The sequence below is a fragment of the Bufo gargarizans genome, chromosome 2 (assembly GCF_014858855.1).
Source record: "Bufo gargarizans isolate SCDJY-AF-19 chromosome 2, ASM1485885v1, whole genome shotgun sequence".
In the NCBI taxonomy this organism is placed as follows: domain Eukaryota; kingdom Metazoa; phylum Chordata; class Amphibia; order Anura; family Bufonidae; genus Bufo; species Bufo gargarizans.
Window position 1 is genome coordinate 245,610,830 of NC_058081.1, and position 21,243 is coordinate 245,632,072.

The window sequence follows — 21,243 nt, forward strand, 5'->3', positions numbered from 1 at the left end:
TCCTTATTACGCCAACTTCAAGACAACTCAAGTACAAAGGAAAGATTTTATTAAATGATTCTCTGTGAACTACAATTTCATATTCATCATTAGCAGCTGAGGCTCAGCGATGTTTTCCATATACATTTATTTTACAAAAATCACTGCCAAATTCTCCTTGCCACTTGTTTGGTTTTAGTTGTCAGGAGGGGGTTAGAATTATTGGCCCAGATTTAATGTGCCTGCACCAAAAATCTGTCTAAAAAGTGGCACAAATTGGCACATCTAGGATTTCTACCGTTTTTTCAGATGCACAATTGTTGTGTAAATATCTGTCTATACCAACTATTGGCTTACTTTGGAGTCAGAGAAAAGTGTCTAACCCTGCATCAAATTTACCATCCACCCGGAGCCCCTGTGATAAATCTGGTGCAGGTCTGGACAGCCTAAGTTTACGCTATTTTTATGATTGGTAAATATGGCCCATTTGCACTGCCTATATGCCATCATAAGATACCAGGGTGGTCCTGATGGGGCAACCTTTTTAAGACCTGAGTAATGTGGAACAGATTGATTGCTAGGAAAAGTTGCCTGACAATTCCAATAGAGAAAACATGGTTGTTTGCCATTGTGGGTGCTAGAGGTATGGTACCTGACAGCAATCATAGCAAAGAAGGAAAAAGCTTGGTAGTATTCCCAATGTGTCAATCCCATCTCAGCCTTCATTATTATTACCCAGATTTTCAACCTCCATACACAAACAGGTTTGGAATGGCCACTGACACTAACATAACATTTTATTTGAAAGCACACACTACTTAGCATTTGCTAAATAAAAAATATAATTACTTTGCATTTATCAAAACTGGTGTAAAGGAAAACTGGCTTAGTTTCCCATAGGAACCAATGAGATTACACCTTTTTTCCAAAGGAGCTTGGAAAAATGGAAGGTAGAATCTGATTGGTTTCAATGGGTGACTAAGGGCTCATGCACACGACCATATGCCCTCTGAGACATACGGTCCATGAGCGGCATACATAGTGCGCACAGCTTCATAGGTTACTATGATGCTATGCGCATCGGGCCGCCCGCCGGACTATTGTCCTGCACTCATGATATTAGGGCATGAGCGCTAAGCCAGTTCTACTTTACACCAGTTCTGATAAATCTCCCCTATTTTATGAACCCTTTGGTTTACAAACAGAAAAATAGTCCAGATGGGAAGATCAGGGAGGTAAGGAAGTGTAGCTTCACACACACTGCTGTGGAACTAGCCTGCTAATCCATAGCTTGTGTATGTTACATGCGGATTTGGCCACAGGTCTCACACTTTGCTATGGGTGAAATACACAGAAAAATTCCATGATCAGGCATCCTCTGTACTACATTGATTTATTACAATATATGTGACCCCAACCCAAGAAAGCTAACATAATGGGGGTCATTTATGAAAGCTTTGATATCCCCTGCGTTGCCAGAGGATGCCCTTAATTTATGACGAGGTGCAGGCTTGGTCATAAATTAGGTGCATCCTTCAGTAGTCCATGTGCCTAGATTAAAATTACTCCAGCCCCTGACTGGAGTACATTTCAAATAAGTCATTTAAGCCTGGAATTTGCTGGGGTCACAGCCATGCTACTTTTTATGCTATAAACTGGTGTACGGGAGTCATAACAAATCACTCCCAATGTATCTGAATAGAACCGTATACAGGTGTGCAGAATAGGGTACAGAATAAAATTTTGATGAGTTGGATTTAGTTTGTATAACATGAAATCCCTAAAACCATAAATTTAGGGTACTTTCACACTAGCGTAAGAAGAATCAGGCAGGCAGTTCCGTTGCCAGAACTGCCTGCCATAGCCGTAAATCCGTATGCAAACTGATATCATTTGTTTCCTCATCCGGATCAGTATGACAAATGCATTGAAATACCACATCTGTCTCTCCGGAAAAAACGGATCCTTTTTTCCAGAACACTAGGTACCGGATCGGGCAATAATACATTTCAATGGAAATTAATTCCGGATCTGGCATGAAAATGGATAGCATTTGTAGACGGATCCGGATGTGGATCCGTCTCACAAATGATCGGGTATTAATGCATTTCAATGGAACATAATGCCGGAAAATAATGCTCGATCATTCCGGCAAGTGTTCCGTCAAAGGGACTGAGCTGAAGACATCCTGATGCATACTGAACGGACTGCTTTCCATTCAAAATGCATTGGGACACAACTGAAGCGTTATTTCCGGTATTGAGCCCCTATGAAGAAACTCAATACTGGAAAACTTTAACGCTAGTGTGAAAGTTCCCTAACTGTCCCATTTGGTCTTTATCATTACATTAGTTGTGCAGATTTTTTTTTGTCAGTCTTTGAAGTTATTGTACAGATGACATTGCCTTCTGAAGAAGCTGGATCATGACTGGATACACAGGTGCAAATTCCTTGCCTTCTCTGGCCTTTACTGATTGTACGTAGGCTTCCAAAGCACCCCTGCAAAGGTAAGGAAATGTATTAGAGAAGCAAATATTCAGCATCCAACCTGCCCATCACCTGCATTGTCTATAGCAGGGATGACCAATCCGGTGCCCTCCAGCTGTTGCAAAACTACAACTCCCAGTATGCCTGGACAGCCTACAGCTATTAGGGCATGCTGGGAGGTATAGTTTTGCTGCAGGTTGAGCATCCCTGGTCTATAGGAATTCAAGGACACAAGTGTCAAATACAGGCACAAAAGATGGAAGAACTATGGTAACATGGTAAGTCAACTAGGTATTATTCAGAAGTGTCCTAGTTTGAAGAGGATTTATTAAAGACCATTTCGGTTTACAGTTAAGGCCTCTTTCACACGGGCGTGTGAGGGCCGGACAAGAGGTGGGTGCGTTGTGGGAAAATGCGCGATTTTTCCGCACGAGTGCAAAGCGTTTTAATGCATTTTGCACGCGCGCGAGAAAAAAAATCGGCATGTTCGGTACCCAGAACCGAACATCTTCAAAGAAGTTCGGGGTTTAGGTTAGGTGTTCTGGTGATGGACCATGTAATGAGCGCAGTGACATCATCAAAGGTCCTTTAGCCAGGTCCTGAAGAAAGTAGAAAGAAGAGGAGATCCACTACATGACCAAGTGAATGGGGGGAGTTAAATTTGTTTATTATTTTTAACCCCTCAATGGACATTTTACTAAGCATTCTGTATTAAGAATGCTATTATTTTCCCTTATAACCATGTTATAAGGGAAAATAATAAAGATTGGGTCCCCATCCCGATCATCTTCTAGCAACCGTGCGTGAAAATTGCACCGCATCCGCACATTCACTTCTATGGGGCCTGCGTTGCGTGAAAAACGCACAATATAGAGCTTGCTGCGATTTTCACGCAACGCACAAGTGATGCGTGAAAATCAATGCTCATGTACACAGCCCCATTGAAGTGAATGGGTCCGGATTCAGTGCGGGTGCAATGTGTTCACCTCACGCATTGCGCCCACACGGAATTCTCACCCGTGTGAAAGGGGCCTTAGACTGCAGATCCCATCTTCACATAATCTTAGGGATGAGCGCTGTTTCATGTTGTCTGGATCCCTGATAGCAGTAGCCGACAATGTGGCACTATATAGTAATGCCACATAGCATGCTCACTACAAACAGTGAGGGTAGATGGGGCAAGTCACATAGTTGTGGGGTAAAATAAAATTACAATCTCAACCAATATTTCACAGTTTAAATGTACAGTTAGGAAGGGCTGGGCTATATGGCCTAAAATCTATATCGCGATATCATTTGAACTATGTGCGATAACGATATATATCGCAATATATTATTTTCTTCTGTATGTATATCATCCATGTCCCCAGCCAGCGCCATAGCCATCCTCCAACCCAACCTGATGCCAAGGAGCGGTGAGTGAGAAGCTTCTTCAATTCACTACCGCTCCGTGGTCATCTATCGCGATAGGGCGATCTAGACAAAATCTATATTGTTGCCCAAATGTATATAGTTTATATCGCCAACTCCTACAGTTAGGGTACTTTCACACACTGTGGATTTTGTTGGATTTCTTGTGACTGGCACAGCGATCCATTCATTTCTATGGGATCACCACAACTCAGCGAACCTGGCCACAACAGCTGTCGCACAACCAGTGTTGCTGTGTAGCCCTAGCTTTAGACAGGCAGATTATTGGGAATGAGGGTTCATCCCCTATAATCTGCCCAACAGTCGGCCTGTGTAAACTCGCCATAAGCTGTTTTAGCCCTATGACTGCCTTCTGGCAAGAAAAACCATAAGCAGAAATCTTATGGATGTTAACAGGGAGAAGATATGTGATTATGAGAAGAGGAGGTATTTACAAAGGTATTCAACATTTAAACTGAACGAAGAGAGGTATGTAATGTGTATGATCATGTAGTGTGGCTTGTAGATCTTAGGGTACTTTCACACTTGTGTTGTTGGATTCCGGCAGGCAGTTCCGTCGCCAGAACTGCCTGCCAGATCCGGAAATTCGTAAGAAAAAGGATGGCATTTGTAGACGGATCCGGATGCGGATCAGTCTCATAAATGATCCGGTATTAATGCATTTCAATGGAAAATAATGCTGGATCATTTTGGACGGAGAAAATACAGCAGCATGATGCTGTATTTTCTCCAGCCAAATACCGTTAGATTGACTGAACTGAAGACATCCTGAACGGATCACTCTCTATTCAGAATGCATGGGGATAAAACTGATCAGTTTTTTCCCCGTATTGAGCCCCTAGGACGGAACTCTATACTGGAAAACTTTAACGCAAGTGTGAAAGTACCCTTAAGCTTTCTGTATTGTCATTGTAATACTTTGTACTGAACCAATAAAGCAAATTTTTTCAAAATATTTCGGGAATTAAACCATTTCCCCTACTTTGGCATTACCGCTCCTCAAACCTGTCTCAGATGAACTGTGTTATATGCATGGTTAGTGCTGCTTTACTCGTCACTTCTACAGACACTGGGCCTCATGTATACAAATATAGGAGGAGATTTATCAAACTGGCTCAGTTGCCCATAGCAACCAATCAGATTCCTCCTTTCATTTTTCCCCAGCTCCTTTGGGTTAGTTGCTATGAGCAACTAAGCCAGTTCTACTTTACGCCAGTTTGAGCAATCTCCCCCATGGTGTAGAAAGTTTCCCTAGTAATCCATTAGATCACTACTTTGAACCTACCTTTCCTAGCTTTAAACAGCACCTACACAATGGGCTTATTCTTACGTTGTGGTCAAAGAGTGGCTTTTGCAGACTTTTTCAAGCATTACCCAACTTTGTAGTTTTGCAAAATTCACAAATCCAGCAACATGTGAATACACTCAAGTTCTTACACTAGAGCGCTTGATTTCACGTAAAGTGACATATAGGAGAAGTGAGGTATAGAAGTCACAAATTATAACGCCCAACATATTTGCGAACAAGTGGATGGGGCTTAGCAGGAAAGCATGGTGCCTGTCAGATTTACTATAATATAAACCGGATAGTTCACTGGCTCATAGCAGATGTAGATTTGTTTTTCTGATGCACAGTGAGAAGATGCGCCAAGTTTATTAAGAGGCCGATGCCTCTTTGGCTCATTTTGCGCTGATGGACTTTGCACTAAGACTGACAGTGTAACTGCCCCACAATCTTTTATGCATGGTACATTCATTTGATGAGGCTTATGATACTTGACAATCTAGTTTTCACTAATAGCAAGCCTGCTGACAAACACCACGTCACTGCTTCCATAACAACTTATTAAGAAAAGAAAACAACACTACTCGGAATAAGCCCCAGACTGTATACAAGCATGTATGAGAAAGACTGTTATGTAGAATAAACTATACACTACTGAAGACAGAGAGTGCTGCGGTTATCAATTTTTTCTATGCTTCCATAACAAGGCACATGGCTTATCCCAGTTTAATATTGCAGTTTGATTAAAATAAAATTAAAAAATCAAAGTAAGACAGATAGGCAGAGGAAATTATTTTTAAAAAGATGCAGTACAAAAGAGAGGATAAACATGCAATAAGAACGATAAGAAAGATCTCATTACATAGAAAAGCTGCTCATGTCTTATGCTGCTCTGAAAAAAGTGCATTATTTTTCATTACCAAACCAACTAAATGCTGAAAATGGTATATATTAAATTATACATTTCCCTGCGTGTAAGCAAAATATTGAAAGAGTACAGTGCAGATTCTAAAAAGATGATGACATACATGTACATTAATATGCAGGGATTTTTTTTGGTACAAAAAACTAATATGCTTTTTTTTTTTTTTTGGGTACAAAAACATATCAAACTACCAGAAACACCAAAAACGACAATAGGGGTTACAGACAGCTGCATCTCTAGAACTGAAGTCTATGGATATGAAACATCCCCAATAACTTCACAGATTTAACATATCGTGTTTTAGGGAAAAACTGCACCAGTGCCAAAAACAGCCCAATATAAAAAGGTCTGCTGGGAGTCAACAGAATATAAGGTTTCCTACACAGAAACATCTGATGGCTGTTTTTATAGGAAGCAAAAAACTGCTGGAAAAATGCCACAAATACCCAAAGTGTGAATTCAGCAAATGGCTCTCACAACTGGAGACACTCTTCTGGCCCTCATATCACCAAGTCTACTGAATAACACTAGAAACAGCCTCTTCTAGACTGCAAGGCTCTTTTACACAAGCGTGGAATCCGCTGCGTGAAAGAGTGCCAAACTGTGCTCCGGACATCAGAGACACAGAGCATTAACATGATCAATGTGACCTTTTTACTACAAAATCACGGTGACAACTTTATCTCACTGTGATTGTGTAGTAAAAAGATCACATAGAGGCACAGAGCATTATCAGTCATGTTAATGCGCCGTTTATCTGCTGTCCGGAACAGGGCTTGGAACTCTTTCATGCAGCGGATTCTACGCACGGCATCCGCTCGTGTGAAAGAGCCCTTAGACTTTAGACACAGCTAAGAGCTTTGATCCATTGACTTGACTCCAATACTGGAAGTTTACGCCTTTAAAAGCCAAACTGAATAGGGACTGCAGCATCTAAGTGGCTAGACAGTAGGTAGGCTATCACCTTGTGAATCCATTACCCCAAACCCAACTTCTATCCCACCATGACACAATCAGTCCTAACCTGTACATATGCCTTTGGCAGGGCCTAACAGCTCTGTCAGTTTTCCCTGTAACTAACATAATACACTGCAATATAGACCACAGGGTGCCAATGCATTGTCATGGCAGCGAAGGGCCTAAGGAAGGCCCCCATGTCCACCAACTTTGTACACACATTAGACCTTAAAGGACCCTAATAGGATTCCTGTTAGACTTAGGTTGAATTCAGATGGCCTTTTGTTTTATCAGCTGTTGTCTAAAACCATGGCAATAAATTACACATTGGCAGCTTTGAGCACTCGGGGTGTAGTCCAAGAAAATCTTGGACTACCCCATAGCATAGACTATTTTTATCCAAGCCTCGGATCAAGTAGGATATGCTCTGAAGTTATTTTGACATGGACCCACGTTCCGCCTAAAAAACCTGATGTCTTAATGACCTCACTGATTACCAATAATCAGTGAGGTCATTGATAAATTTGTTATTACTGAAATTATGCTGGCCCAAAGAATAAAGGCAACATGTTATCTGTCTCAAAGTGAATGTTAAAAAAAAAAAAAAAAAAGATTTATTTTATTTACTCCAGAAAGAGTTAATACAAGTTAATTAATAAGTTAAATGTATAAAAAAAATGTAATAAAAAAATAACAAAAACCAGAGCCGGCTCTATATGCAGTGGGTTCCACATGTGTGCTCGTCTCCAATCCTGAACATTTAAACTCTCAGGTGCCACAGTCAATAACTGAGGAATCTGAGAGGTTGGGTCCCCAAATCCAGGCAGCAAAATCATGGGGTGCCGATTGAGAGCTATGGCAGCCATAGGCCTTGTGAAAGCTCCTAGACTTGCCACTGTAAACTCCATGTTAAGGGTACCTTCACACTAGCAGTTTTCTTTTCCGGCACTGAATTCCGTCATAGGGGCTCAATACTGGAAAAGAACTGATCAGTTTTATCCCCATGCATTCTGAATGGAGAGAAATCCGTTCATGAGGCATCAGGAGGTCTTCAGTTCAGTCATTCGTGTTTTGGACGGAGGAAATACCGCAGCATGCTGCAGTATTATCTCCGTCCAAAATTCCGGATCAGTTGCCAGAATGCCGGGTCCGGCATTAATTTATATTGAAATGTATTAGTGCCAGATAGGGCATTAAAAATACTGCAATGTCGGATACGTCCTTCCGGTTGGCGCATGTGCAGACCGGTAAAAATGTGAAAAAAATATATTACGGATCCGTTTCTCCGGATGACATCCGGAGAGACAGATCCGTTCTTGCAATGCATTTGTAAGACGGATCCGCATCCGGATCCATCTACAAACGCTGTCCGGCGACGGAACTGCTTGCCAGATCACTCTGCCGCAAGTGTTAAAGTAGCCTAAGCCCTGCCTCCTGAAGGGCTTAATAGTAAGTACTGGGGACACCCTAGACTGCAAACGTAAACTACTGCAGTCTATGAGACAAGCGTGTTCTATGGTATATTCCACTGTCAAGTCTGCTAGGGAGTAAAACATTTTTTTTCAAAAGCTAAAAACAATTAAAAACCAAATCACAACTTTTCCATTTTTACATATAAACAAGATCCTATATGTCTGAACTATTAAAATGTAAAAGGTTTTTAACCAGCATGGTGAATGCCGTAAAAGGAAACAAAATCAAAATAGTGAATGATCGTTTTGTGATCACTTTGCCCCTGAAAAAAATAATTAATTAAAAGTGATCAAAAAGTCATAACTACCCCATGGTACCAATAAAAATTACAGCCCTTCCTGAAAAAAGCAAGCCCTCACACAGCTCTGTACACAAAAATATAAAAAAAAGTTATGGCTTTCTGAATATGGCGATACAAAAAAAAAAAATATTAGATTAGTAGTAGAACATAAAACGATATAAATTTGGTATTGTCAAAATTGTACTGACCCACAGAAAAGGGATGCCATATCATTTTTTAGCGCATCGTGAACACCATGAAAACGAAATCCAGAAAATGCCAGATTTCTTTTTTCAATTTCACCCCGTATAATTTTTTCCCATTTTTCAATAGAAACCATGGTAAATAAAAAAGTGGCAATAAAAAAAGAAACTTTTCCTGCCAAAAACAAGCTGTCATATGGCTATGTGAATGAAAAAGTAAAAAAAGCTATGGTCTTTGGAAGGCGGGGATGAAAATATGAAAATGATCCTCATCTCAAACAGGTTTAGGACTCATGCCGTATGTTTGGTCGACATCCAATCTTGTTTGCTGATTGGATACGGACCCATTCATTTCAATGAAAAAGACAGAACATGTCCTATACTTGTCCGTTTTGCAGACAAGAATAGGACATTTCTATTGGAGTTGGGAAAAAAATTTCGGCATGCAAATGACGGTATGTTTTGCGGATTGCAAAACTATTAAGACCATGTGCATGGGACTTAAAAGTTTAATTCCACATTACATAAACTCTGGGATAAGACATGTCCTGCTAATTCTGCATCCCTGGTTTTCAGCACTGCTTGTTAGGGCCCATTCACATGGCCGTATGAACGGGTCTGAACCCGTTCTGCAACTTGGTGGAACAGGTGCGGACCCATTAATTTCCGTTCCACGGAATAGAGCATGTTCTTTTCTTGTCTGCAATTGCGGACAAGAATAGGCATTTTCTGTGATAATGCCGACCATGTGGGGTCCGCAAATTGCGGAACGCACATGGGTCGGCATCCGTGTTTAGCGGCTTCGCAATCTGCGGATCTGAAAAACACTACGGTCGTCTGAATAAGCCCTTAGGCTCATGTTTATGTCCACTGGATACAAACGAAAGCCATGCAGTACTATCTGTCTAATAGATATGAGCATATTCAGTACAAGAATACCATTACAAGACTGAAATCCATTACTATCTAATCACAGCCTGGTGACATTTAATGTGTAGCAGAGATGGAAGAAAGGTTTCTCCTGTAGACAAATGCAGGATTCCATTTATCGCAATAAACACATCTGTTTGTTGAATCTATTGCTTTTTGCTTATGATGAAATTGCAAATAATGTTCAGCTTCCTAGAAAAGTTAGAATAATTAATGGGATAATAATGTTCTTCTGATCACGAGGCTGTGTAATTCTTGCAGTAGAGATTGCATTTTACAGAAAAGGGTAAAGCAAAGTCTTTAGTTATATGAAGGTGTTTATAAAATCCAGAGGAGCAAAGGAAACAGTGCAAGTCACATATCTAACCATGTAGACAATAATTCACCCAAAACATAAAAGCAGTGCAGTTAGTATGTTAAGCAGTTGCCCACAGAAACCTATTATCTGACCACTTTTCCATCTGAACCCAAAAAATTTGAGAATCAAATTGATTACCAATCACAGATGCAGAGATCTGAATCATGGTTGTCAAAAAGGCCAAATGCTGTCTCCTTTGTTCAGCAACACCCTTCACCATAGTACAGTAAGCTTAGAACCTTTACCACAAGGAGATACATACGGTATGTCCTTGGAGACAGAAAGGACTACTCTGTACCATGGACACCTTTTATCTAGTCCTGGTCGTGAGGTCTGATGATGCCACTGAAGTAGGTGCCTTGAATATGTCCCTGCTGTTGATGTCATCAAAGTTGGGTTGTTAGGAACATGGGCTGGTGTGTTGTCCGTAGGGCACCAGATATTATGAAGACAATGACTTTGCCTGACATGTTCCCACTAACTCTCCTTATTACAGTTTATTATGCCATAAGTGGAAATATGTAGAGCAGCGAAATCACAAAGGGTGCCAAACCTGGAAATTAAGTGTAGGCACCTAAAACAGCAATAGTGGTTGCAGGGGGTTGGCAATATCATTGCCATGGTGACATCATGGCTGACTGTGTCATTAGTGGGATTGTAGTGCATATGGTAATATCATGGACACTGTGAGTAACTTTGATGTGTATAAGGCCCCAGAATGGGGAGGTCACATGGGAGGTAAAAACGACATAGGTGTAGGTGTGATGGGCAGGGTTCTGGCCCGATAGACTGACCACTGAGACCTGCTGGTACCAGACATCCGCTGTGTGTAGAAGCAGGAGTAGCCTATGACACAGTGTGTCCCTTTCAGGCTCCAACATTGGATGCCCAGTGCTTTTGACAAGGAGGTTATCCAGAGGGTATCAGACATTCTTCTGTTCTCACGGTTTATGAGCTTTGTATGTGAACTTTTATGTGAATGTCTAATGGATTTGGATGATTGGGAAGAATTTGCTGTTATAGGTCAAATCCTACATTAAAAACCTACAACCATACCTGGGTTCTTTACGGGGAGAGGCCAGAAAGTAGTACTCCTTATCACAGACACCACTAAGCTATCTGTACAGCAAATCCTCATAGATCCCCTTGCAGATTTCTGCGCATTTCCACAGCATAACCTCACCATAAACTGCATGTGTTACTTGCAGTTTTTGGTGTGGATTAAATGTGTCTCACCCTTCCATTGAAAAGGGTGAAATCTGTACTAAAAATCACACAAAGGATTAACATGCTGCGGATTTCAAAATCGGCACAGCAGGCAAATTTCCGCATGGAAGAAAAAAGTAAAGTGTACAGGAGATTTATCTGATCTCATTTACTTTGCTTGTGCTGTATTACACTGTGATTTTTCCGCACAAGAATCCACAACGAGTGCAGGTAGCCTTAAAGGGAACCCGTCACCATGAAAATGCAGGGCAATTTGCAGGCTGCATGTTATAAAGCAGGCGGAACTGAGCAGATATATAAGATATTTAGTATATAGATATATTGATATTGGAAATGATTCAGCAAATATTATAACTCCTCCAGTGGGAGGCCCTACTGATTGTGTATACTCACTCATAGGGAGAAGGCTGTCAATCGCTGAGTAGGACCGCCCACATGACTACAGAGCTGAGCAGGAGTTTATTTGAATAAAATACAAGTTTTACTGAATCTTTTCCCAGAAAACTATATATCAATCTGCTCAGCAGCTCCTGCTCTAGAACATGTCTATAAAAACCTAATAATACAAGTGTCTATGGTTAGATTTCAAATTTCTGACAGTGGCCTAATAAATAAATAAAAAACTCATGAAAGGTAGGTTGCTGTATCTTTTACCTTATTAGAGCCAGCCTGTCCTTTTCAGCTGGGTGATCATCCAGCCACTGGGAGTAACGAGCAATTGACCATTCAGCCCTCTAAAGAACAACATAGAAGAACAGTTATAACAGAAGGGGTTTGGTAATTCTGACTTATTTTTGTCCAATTTTTGGTAATAATCAGTTTCCTGCAAAGTTGCATGGAGGTGTTCGAATGTATTAACCCCTCAGTGACCAGCCTGTTTTGGGCCTTACTGACCAAGAGTTTTTCTTCCTTTTTTATTTTTCCATCTATATAGCTTTATGAGGGCTTGTTTTTTGCGGGACAAGTTGTAGTTTTTAATGGTGCCATTTTGGGGTACACATAACTTTCTGATTAACTTTTATTAACTCTTTCTGGGAGGGAGATGGGAAAAACGGCAATACTGCCACTGCGTTTTTACATAATAAATTTGACGGCGTTCATTTTTCGGTATAAATAACAGAATATCTTTATTCTATGGGTCAGTACGATTACAGTGATACCAAATACATATAGTTTTTTTTACGTTTTACTACTTTTTTGCAATAAAACCCCTTTTTTCGTTAAAGGAAAACATGTTTTGAAATGCCACTTCCCAAGACCCATAACTTTTTTATTTTTCTTTATATGGAGTTGTGTGAGGGCTTGATTTTTGAGGGACGACTTGTATTTTTCATTGGTAACATTTTGGAGCAAATGGCGCTTTTTGATCGCTTGTTATTCTTTCGGTGGCAACTAAGAAAAATTTTGCAATTCTGATTTTTTTTTTACGGTGTTCACCGTAGGGGATAATTTACGTGATATTTGTGTAGTCAGAGTCGTTACGAAACATTTGGGTAAGATTTTGCAGTTTTTTTCATTGAAAAGTGTATTTTCAATGAAAAAAAAACTTAATTTTTTTTTACCACTTAATAGTCCCACAAGGGGACTATAACAGACAGCTTTTTGATTGCTTTTAAAATGCAATGCATTATTCCCTATAGTGCATTGCATTTTAATGGCAATGCTATTCTGACATTGACCAGCAGGCTGCACCAGAGAGGTGCAGCCTGCTGGAACTTACTCAAGGCTGGTCTGGGGCCTACATCAGACCTCAGGCAGCCTTCACACACATCGGCACCCGGCAATCGCATTTGCAGGGTGCCGATGGGAGACAGAGGGAGTCTGCAACCTCTGTCAGCACTTTACATGTGGCAGGCGCCATTGCCCACGGCATGTAAAGTGTTAAACAGCCCGGTTCGGCACTCCTGCCGGTCCGGGTTGTTAGAGCAGGGCCGCCGCTCTCATGTGAGAGCTGGGTCCCCGCGCCCTGCTGCAAGGGGGACCCCTGCAGCGCTTCGACTAAGCCGCTGTAAAAAAGTGGCAGCCCAGCCTAAGGCCCCTCAGTGACCGCTGTAAAAAGGCATATGGGAGGTCATTAAGGGGTTAATTATCGGGTTATATTTTTATACATGGTATGTTTTGCACTGTCAGAAAATGTAGATTTTTGGTATAAAAGATGCAGTTTGCCGTGTAGAGTGTACATTTTTAACACATATGTGGACAGTAACCGAATATTACATGGCCTCTGTTCCAGAGTTTCTAAGGGTACAAGCTCTCGTTGATGTATATGCTTGTGGTATATATGAGACTTGCACACCTTAATATAATACACATTTACTTTATTTCTATGTGTACATTTCTGCTTGGATGTATGTTTTATGTGCAAACATGTGTTTCCATGCTTTTTTAAAATAATTCCTGTTTGTCACAGTTACATGAAGGTGGTTGCGTGTATTAATTATCAGGTTATATTTTTATACACAGTATGCTAAGCACTCGCCGAATGTTGACGGTTGTCAACAGGCCATCAAGGCAACTGCAATCATCAGGTCTGCTTTCAGCAAATGTATTGGTTTTGGGGTTGCACTTCATTTTCAAGGACCGTAATCCTTGTATTTTATAGGTTGCTACTGATGAAGATTTGTGCATGTCAATTTAGGCCTAAATGGTAATTATGAACCCTGCAAATGTTAAAGGCTATGTATTTTGTTTCATGATTGCATTTTTCTTATTTTTGGCTAAAAATCATATTTTCAATTGGCCTTTAATAAAAATATTGAGCCATTCTGTCAAAAAAAGGTTAACTATTTTTCTAACTGTGTGACTGGTCCTTTCACTTTGTGCCGATCACCTAATAGCTCTTATCTGTAAGCTGCTAAAAGGTCCTAAACACCTATTTACACCACATTCTTATTAGTAATATAAGGATTCAGCTTTAATGAGCGTTTAAAAGGTCATAGAGCAGAGATAAGGAGTCTGTCTGCTCACCAGATGACGGAAAAAGAGAGAAAATCCACAGGCTGCTATTACAGCATCTCACCTCTGTACAGAAAAAAGGATTCCATATTTTTAATAAAGACCAATTAAAAAAATGATTGTTAGCTCAAAATAAGTACAATACAATAATGAAAATAAATGCCCCCAAAGGTGTACATAGACTTTAAACATTTATCTTTAAGAGGTGTGGTCAATATAACTTTCTGCTTGGGTCACACCTTTTACCCACATATGCAATTTTAATGAAAAATTAAAGTTGCATGACGGCGTCTGTATCTACTGTATAGAGTGGCATTTTGACAAAGTGACAGGTGTCTACTTTGAGAAAATATATAGTTATGGGGGTTAGTATGTTTTCTTATTTTGTAACTTAGGGTTATTTATACATGTCAAAACTGTGAAAATTGTCCTGACTATGCAAAATGCCAAAACACCCTGGTCAGCAAAAGGGTTAATACTAAACAAATAACATTTTTTTAAAGTACATGAGCAGCAAGATAATGTCAATATGAACAATGTCAAGTACCACTGGTATTGTGTAGTCTACTGTCACAGTGCAGACAGTAACCTCAAGTGCATGTTAAGTAGCCTTAAAGCAGTTCTCCGGGAATAATCTATATATTTTTTTTTTTAACCAAGCACTAGTAGCCTGCCTCTCTAAACAGAAGACTCATACTTACCTGCTCCATGCCGCTCCAGTCCTCCACACTGACTCCACTTTGTCCATATTCACATCTGGCACAGCATGGGCATGGTCACATGCTCTGCTGAAGCCAATGACTGTCTTCAGTGTAGTAGTGCTTGTGGCCACGTCACTGCTGAAGCCAGTCATTGGCTGCAGCGGAGCATGTGATCATGTCCATGTGACACTGGATGTTAAGATTGCAGGCACCGTAACATATGTCCATGTAAATAAAAGAAGGATGATGGTAAGGACACCCCCAAATCATGCAGCATTGATCATCATCCTCCACAAAAGGCCAATGCAAGTGACAGCTGCCATGAATAGGCAATAATCAATTGGGGCTTTTAGAGTTCTTTCACATGGGCATAAGATCTGGAATGAACAATGCTGTTCCTGACCATTGGCCCATGTGAATGTGTCGGTGTTCATCAAACAGGTTATCGCATCTTTCAAGTGGCACCAAAAATAAAATAACTCATTTGTTGGTAGCAAATTGTCTGTGTAAATGTTAAAGGGAGTCTGTCACCTCCATATGGCCATATACAGCGCTTACATGGCTCTGTAGCACACCTATACAGGATTGTAACGGTACCTTTTGTTCTTTTCTTTAGACTTGCACCAGCAGGAAAACGAAGTTTATTTCATATGCAAATGAGGACTCGCAAGTGCCCAGGGGCGGCATTCAGTGTGTAGGTGCCCAGGCTGCTCTGCCTTCTTTTCACTTTACTCCTCCCCAGTCCTCTGCCTTTGCCCTATCGATGAGGCAAGAGACTTGGAGGGCGAGCAAAGGCAGAGGCTGGGGAGGAGTAAAGTGAAAAGAAGGCAGAGCAGCCTTGGCACCTACACACTGAACTGCCGCCCCTGGGCACTTGCGAGTGCTAATTTGCATATGAATTAAACTCCGTTTTTCCTGCTGGTGCAAGTCTAAAGAAAAGAACAAAGGTGCCGTTACAATCCTGTATAGGTGTGCCTACAGAGCCATGTAAGCACTGTATATGGCCATATGGAGGTGACAGACTCCCTTTATGTGCTGCCAACAATAAGCAAAATGAATGGTAATAAACGTGTGTCCCACAAATCAGCGTGCAATGGGCTGTGAAAAAAAGAGCGCTGGTCAACCTGAATATCATTGATCAGTGCTGGCACTGAGCCAAAATTATTCTGTATAAAAAGACCGTTATCTTGGTTAAAGGAGTTCTGTGAGAATGATTTAAAATGGATGCCAGCAACCAGTCTTAGAATGTGAGCAAGAGTGGTTGCTTCCACTTGCAGAGCTGCCTAATGGGTAGTGGGCAGGACCTCACTCGCCACTACACTGCTCTACAATATATAGTAATGATGTGATCCTGCCTGGGATATGTCATCATGGCTGAGCAGCCTGACAGGAAAACTTTCCCATGTGTAGTATATGCAAGTGTCAGAATGTAGTGTGTAGTGAGGCCCCATCCACCCTCCCAGGCAACCAGTGGAGGCAACGAAAATGGAGGCAACCAGTCCTGCTAACATTCTGGGATGGTTGCTGGCGGCCATTTTAAATAATTTCCGGAGAACCCCTTTAATGGAGGCTTGTGTGCAGCCTGCATCACTTATAATGTACATCCAGCCTGCATCTACAGGGAGGATCTTGCATTCTGGAGGATCAGAATCTAATACTAAATGGATGACCTATGAAAGCCGCTTCTCAGTGACTGTGTCCAGAGTAATAGCAGAGTAGCTGTTCTTGTGATCTCTTTTACAACCCGGGACCAGCAGTGCTACCAGACTAATTACATACCAGGCAGACACAAGAAATAAAACTTACCACACCTCAGCCTAGATTGCAGGAGCCGGCAGTAGCTCTGACAAGGCAGCAATGGCCTGAGAGAGAGGGTGGCGGGGCCAGCATACACTGAGTGCTACTGCTCTGCGTGACTAGCTTCAGGCCTGCCTGTGCAGGGGCAGGGGTACAAGACTCCTTCATATTTAAAAACTTTACTATGGAATATAACAGTAGCAAGTTGAGCGGCCCACACTCTATGACCCGCTGCTGCAGCCCACTGGACATCAGCCCCGGTAGGACACATTAACAGTCTGAGCCTGTGCAAAATAACCTTGTGCCTTCATGCTGTTTTGTCTTGTAAGGACAGTGGTCCATAGTACCTTGTGTATAGCTATATTACCTGATAGGGGGATTTTAGCTCTGGGGGAGCCCTGGTGAAGAGAAACTGGAGGATGACGCTGTAAGGAATGATTTCGCCTACAGAAGCACTGTTGGCGATATGCTCGCTGGTCTGAAACAGTAAAGGCCTAGAAAAAAATGTTAAAAATTAATATACAGTATATAACAGGCGGTATGACAGCTCCATATTATTTGTATTGATTGCACCCTCTAATTATTCTATATTATATCCACAGCCTTGTATATTATTTTACTATACCTGTACAACATAGCAGAGGATAGGATTTACGTATATGGATGAACAGCCTACCAACAGCTATTCCTTATGTATTACAAAACACATGCTGCGCAGGCGTATCGGATGGTTACACCATATGCAAATAACAGAATGGATCATATACCCCGACTGGGATTTTATCACATTTATATTATAATACAACGCAATACAATAAGCTCTCTGCTTGTGATCCCATCCTAGTGGGATAATAGTGGACTAATGCGCCTCATAAAGCAATATTATCACGGAAGAGGTCACACAATACACAATTTGCAGAATAACCTGCTCCTCAGCTTATGTTAAGTGCCATTTTTGGACATTTTAATGAACAATGTCATTTATTCATAAATAAAAGCTGCTCCTTGAAATAAATAACTGCTTGTTGAAGCAGCGGCACAAAGATTGCTACTAACAAAACAGACTAATTGTGCTATAATTGTGCATTGCCTTCATTTTTAGCCTCTCTTCCAATACGTCTAAGATTTCCATGCATCTAAGGGAATATAATGAGTGGAAATGAATGAAAAACTGCTAATTAGAGACAGAAAAGTAAAAAATGCTTAAAATACAGTTTTTATTTTGGAGTATTCTGGGCCTAGATGTCCCACTCATTAAACAGGCTGTAAGCTTCCAGTGCAGCATTGACAATGTCACATTAACAGGTTGGGTGCCATAAAATGTAGATAGTCACCATAACCGCTTACTTGCACACATTGTATATATGCTCATGGGGTCCTTCCCCTTTAACTGTTCTTCTGTGACTTACAGTGGTGCTTAAATGTTTGTGAACCGTTCAGGAGCTGTGTGAGGGCTATGATTTTGCAGGATGACTTGTAGTTTGCATTAGTATTATTTTGGCATAGATACCACTTTTTGAGAGCTTTTTATTCTGGAGTTTTTTTGGGCAAATAGGAAAAAATATGCAATTCTGGCTAGCTTTTTTCCCCCGGCATTAATAGTGCGGGATAAGTTACGTGATAATTATATAATGCCGGCCGTTTACACAGTACAGTGTATTATACTATCTGTACTGCACTATCATAGAGGCGCAGCCAGTGAGGCATACAGTACACTGCAGGCAGACCTGGGGACCTTCATTAGGCCCCGGCTGCCGCACTAAGACCGGCACCCCACAATCACATTTGCGGGGTGCCGATGCCTGAGAGAAGGAGCCCATTCCCTCTAAAACACTTAGATGCCGCTAAGGGGTTAAACAGCCTGGATTGTCACTTCTGCAGATCCAGACCATAAGTACAGGAGCCCAGCTGTCATATGACAGACCTGTGCAGCACTTAGACTAGGCCGTCGTAAAAAGGCAATAGCCTAGCCTAAAGCCCATTCGTGACCGCCGTAAAAGGGTGTACTGTCGATCACTAATGGTTCCATTTTGGTCTCATCCATCCACAAAACACTGTTCCAGTGGTGTTCTGACTTGTCCAAGTGATCTTTGGGAAACTGTTCATTTTGGAGATCTATGGCAAGCAGCGTTTTGGTGTCCGCATCCAGAGTGGAATGGAGGCGCAACAGAGCCAAACTGATGCATTCTCAACGGATCCTTATCCATTCAGATCGCATTGGGGCTGAACTGATCCGTTTTGGACCGCTTGTGAGAGCCCTGAACGGATCTCACAATCGGAATTCAAAACGCCATTGTGAAAGTAGCCTTAGATTGATAGTATACACATTTATATGATGAAAGTTTCTGAACTTTCCTAAATTCTCATTAAAGTAAATATGCAGCCAGTTCTGCATTTAATCGATCAGTTATACAATACTTATAGTATATTTAAGACTCCACAGCCCTGGAGAAGATTATTGGAGGGACTTTTACAATACCGGACATGTGCATTATGAATTCCAGATTGTTGTGTTCTCGGAGCAAGAAGAAGCTCAACCAGATAAAAGAGTGGATGTAGAGTAAGTGTTTCTGCATGTCAGTGTCAATTACCTGTCATCATCACGGGTCTGATAACAATATATTGTAGTGATGTTCATATCAAATGGAGCATGTACTGTACGCCCACAATAAAATAATATTTAACCCCTGATGGTGTCCTTTATCAGAGGATAATTTCAGGCTGAAAGGTTTTTAAAATTCAAGTAAAAAGTAATACAGGAATAATATTAATATAGGAAACACATACAGTATACATTACATGCACCTATATATTCCCACAGAAAAATGACATATTCCATCAAGTCAGACCTGTGGATATCCAACCACAGATCTTAAGAATAAAAAGTAGCAGCGAGGCAAACCATAACTTGATCATTTTACATAATACCGATTACTGCTATTTGTGGACTCTGTCTATGGTTTATTAAAGCAGACACGTACCTGAAGGATCTCAAAAGCCTGTATGACCTTCCAAGGTCAGCAACTCGTCTGCACAGAGGAGCCACTGCCAATTCCATCTGAAAGAGGACAAATATTCATGTTTGTACTACATCATGATTTCCATACAAATCTCACCATTTTGCTCATGTTTCCCTTCCCAGGGTGACTTTCCAGTAAAGGTTCAACCCTTGTAAAAGAGAAACTAGCATTTTCAGAATGTACTGCAGAAGATGTCTGTGCCTAATCCGGGGTGCACCACCAATGAGGCCAGATGAGGCGATCGCCTCAGGCAGCACCAGGTAGGGGCAAGAGGGGGGGGGGGCAGCCGAAGGGCCATGGGCTGAAGGGAGGGGTTAGGTTAAGAATTGGCATTGGGGAGGGAGGGGCACTATTTCAATTTTCGCCTCAGGCAGCAGAAAGGCTAGGTGCACCCCTGATTAGAATGTATGGACTCTGATGAGCCGAAGTTATTTATTCACAAAGTCGTGCATGACTTCGTTGAATAGCTTTGGTAGAACTTGGAACCCGAACCAAACTCGGCTTCGGTTTCCAGGTACCAGTCTGTTTTATATACAGTAAGATATGAATTATTTTCCAGATATAAGTAGAACTGGTATTCTACATATCCTAGAACTTTGTAACCATGGTCCAAACAATTCCTAAGAATACATTTCCATTTCTTGCCTTTGTTGTTTGGCCATAAAATGCATCCCAAGAATTATTTGTTACCGAGACGCAATAAGCTCAGATGAAACTACAGATCTGACAAAGGTGTCAACATCCCGGAATGGCAAACAGCAATAAGTCTGATTCTATTAACTTTGCATTGGTGAATCAATATATCCGTTATTTTTAACTAGATCTGAAAGGCCAGCCTGATGAAAATGAGAACGGTAATGGAACATACTTGTAGGAGGAATCATTGTTTAATTCAGTAACTCCGCAATGTTTTCTTGACATGCCAAAAACAGATGCAACCCTCGCCAAATGGCATGATGCCCCGTGCTTTAGGCCACTGATCATAGGATAAAATAATTGCTGTTAGCACCCAAGATTACCTTATCCTGTATGCGATTTGTGCCGACATCCTATCAAGAAGGCTGAGAAGTTACTTATTTTGAGGTTACGGACAGTTCTAATACCATAACGAGCTATGATTTTTGGGAAGGTTACGTAATTGTCTGTTAAGTCATCAATACTAGTCTTAACTGATGGTACTGTTATTAAAATGCCAGAGAATCTTTGACTGACCCATAGAAAACGTGTCACATTAG

General features: G+C 41.2%; 1 protein-coding gene across 3 annotated transcripts in view; it reads right to left on the reverse strand.

The window, feature by feature from the left end:
- Nucleotides 1-32: 32 nt before the first annotated feature.
- Nucleotides 33-21,243, reverse strand: part of COG5 (component of oligomeric golgi complex 5) — a 412,214-nt gene continuing 391,003 nt past the window's right edge. For all 3 annotated transcript variants that reach the window (XM_044280195.1, XM_044280194.1, XM_044280193.1), the window contains 4 exons: nt 19,970-20,046; nt 17,356-17,482; nt 12,190-12,269; nt 33-2,478 (listed from right to left, as the gene is read on the reverse strand). In XM_044280195.1, coding sequence (XP_044136130.1) covers nt 2,364-2,478; nt 12,190-12,269; nt 17,356-17,482; nt 19,970-20,046 — 399 coding nt within the window. In that variant the 3' untranslated portion in view covers nt 33-2,363. The remainder of the gene's footprint in view (nt 2,479-12,189; nt 12,270-17,355; nt 17,483-19,969; nt 20,047-21,243) is intronic.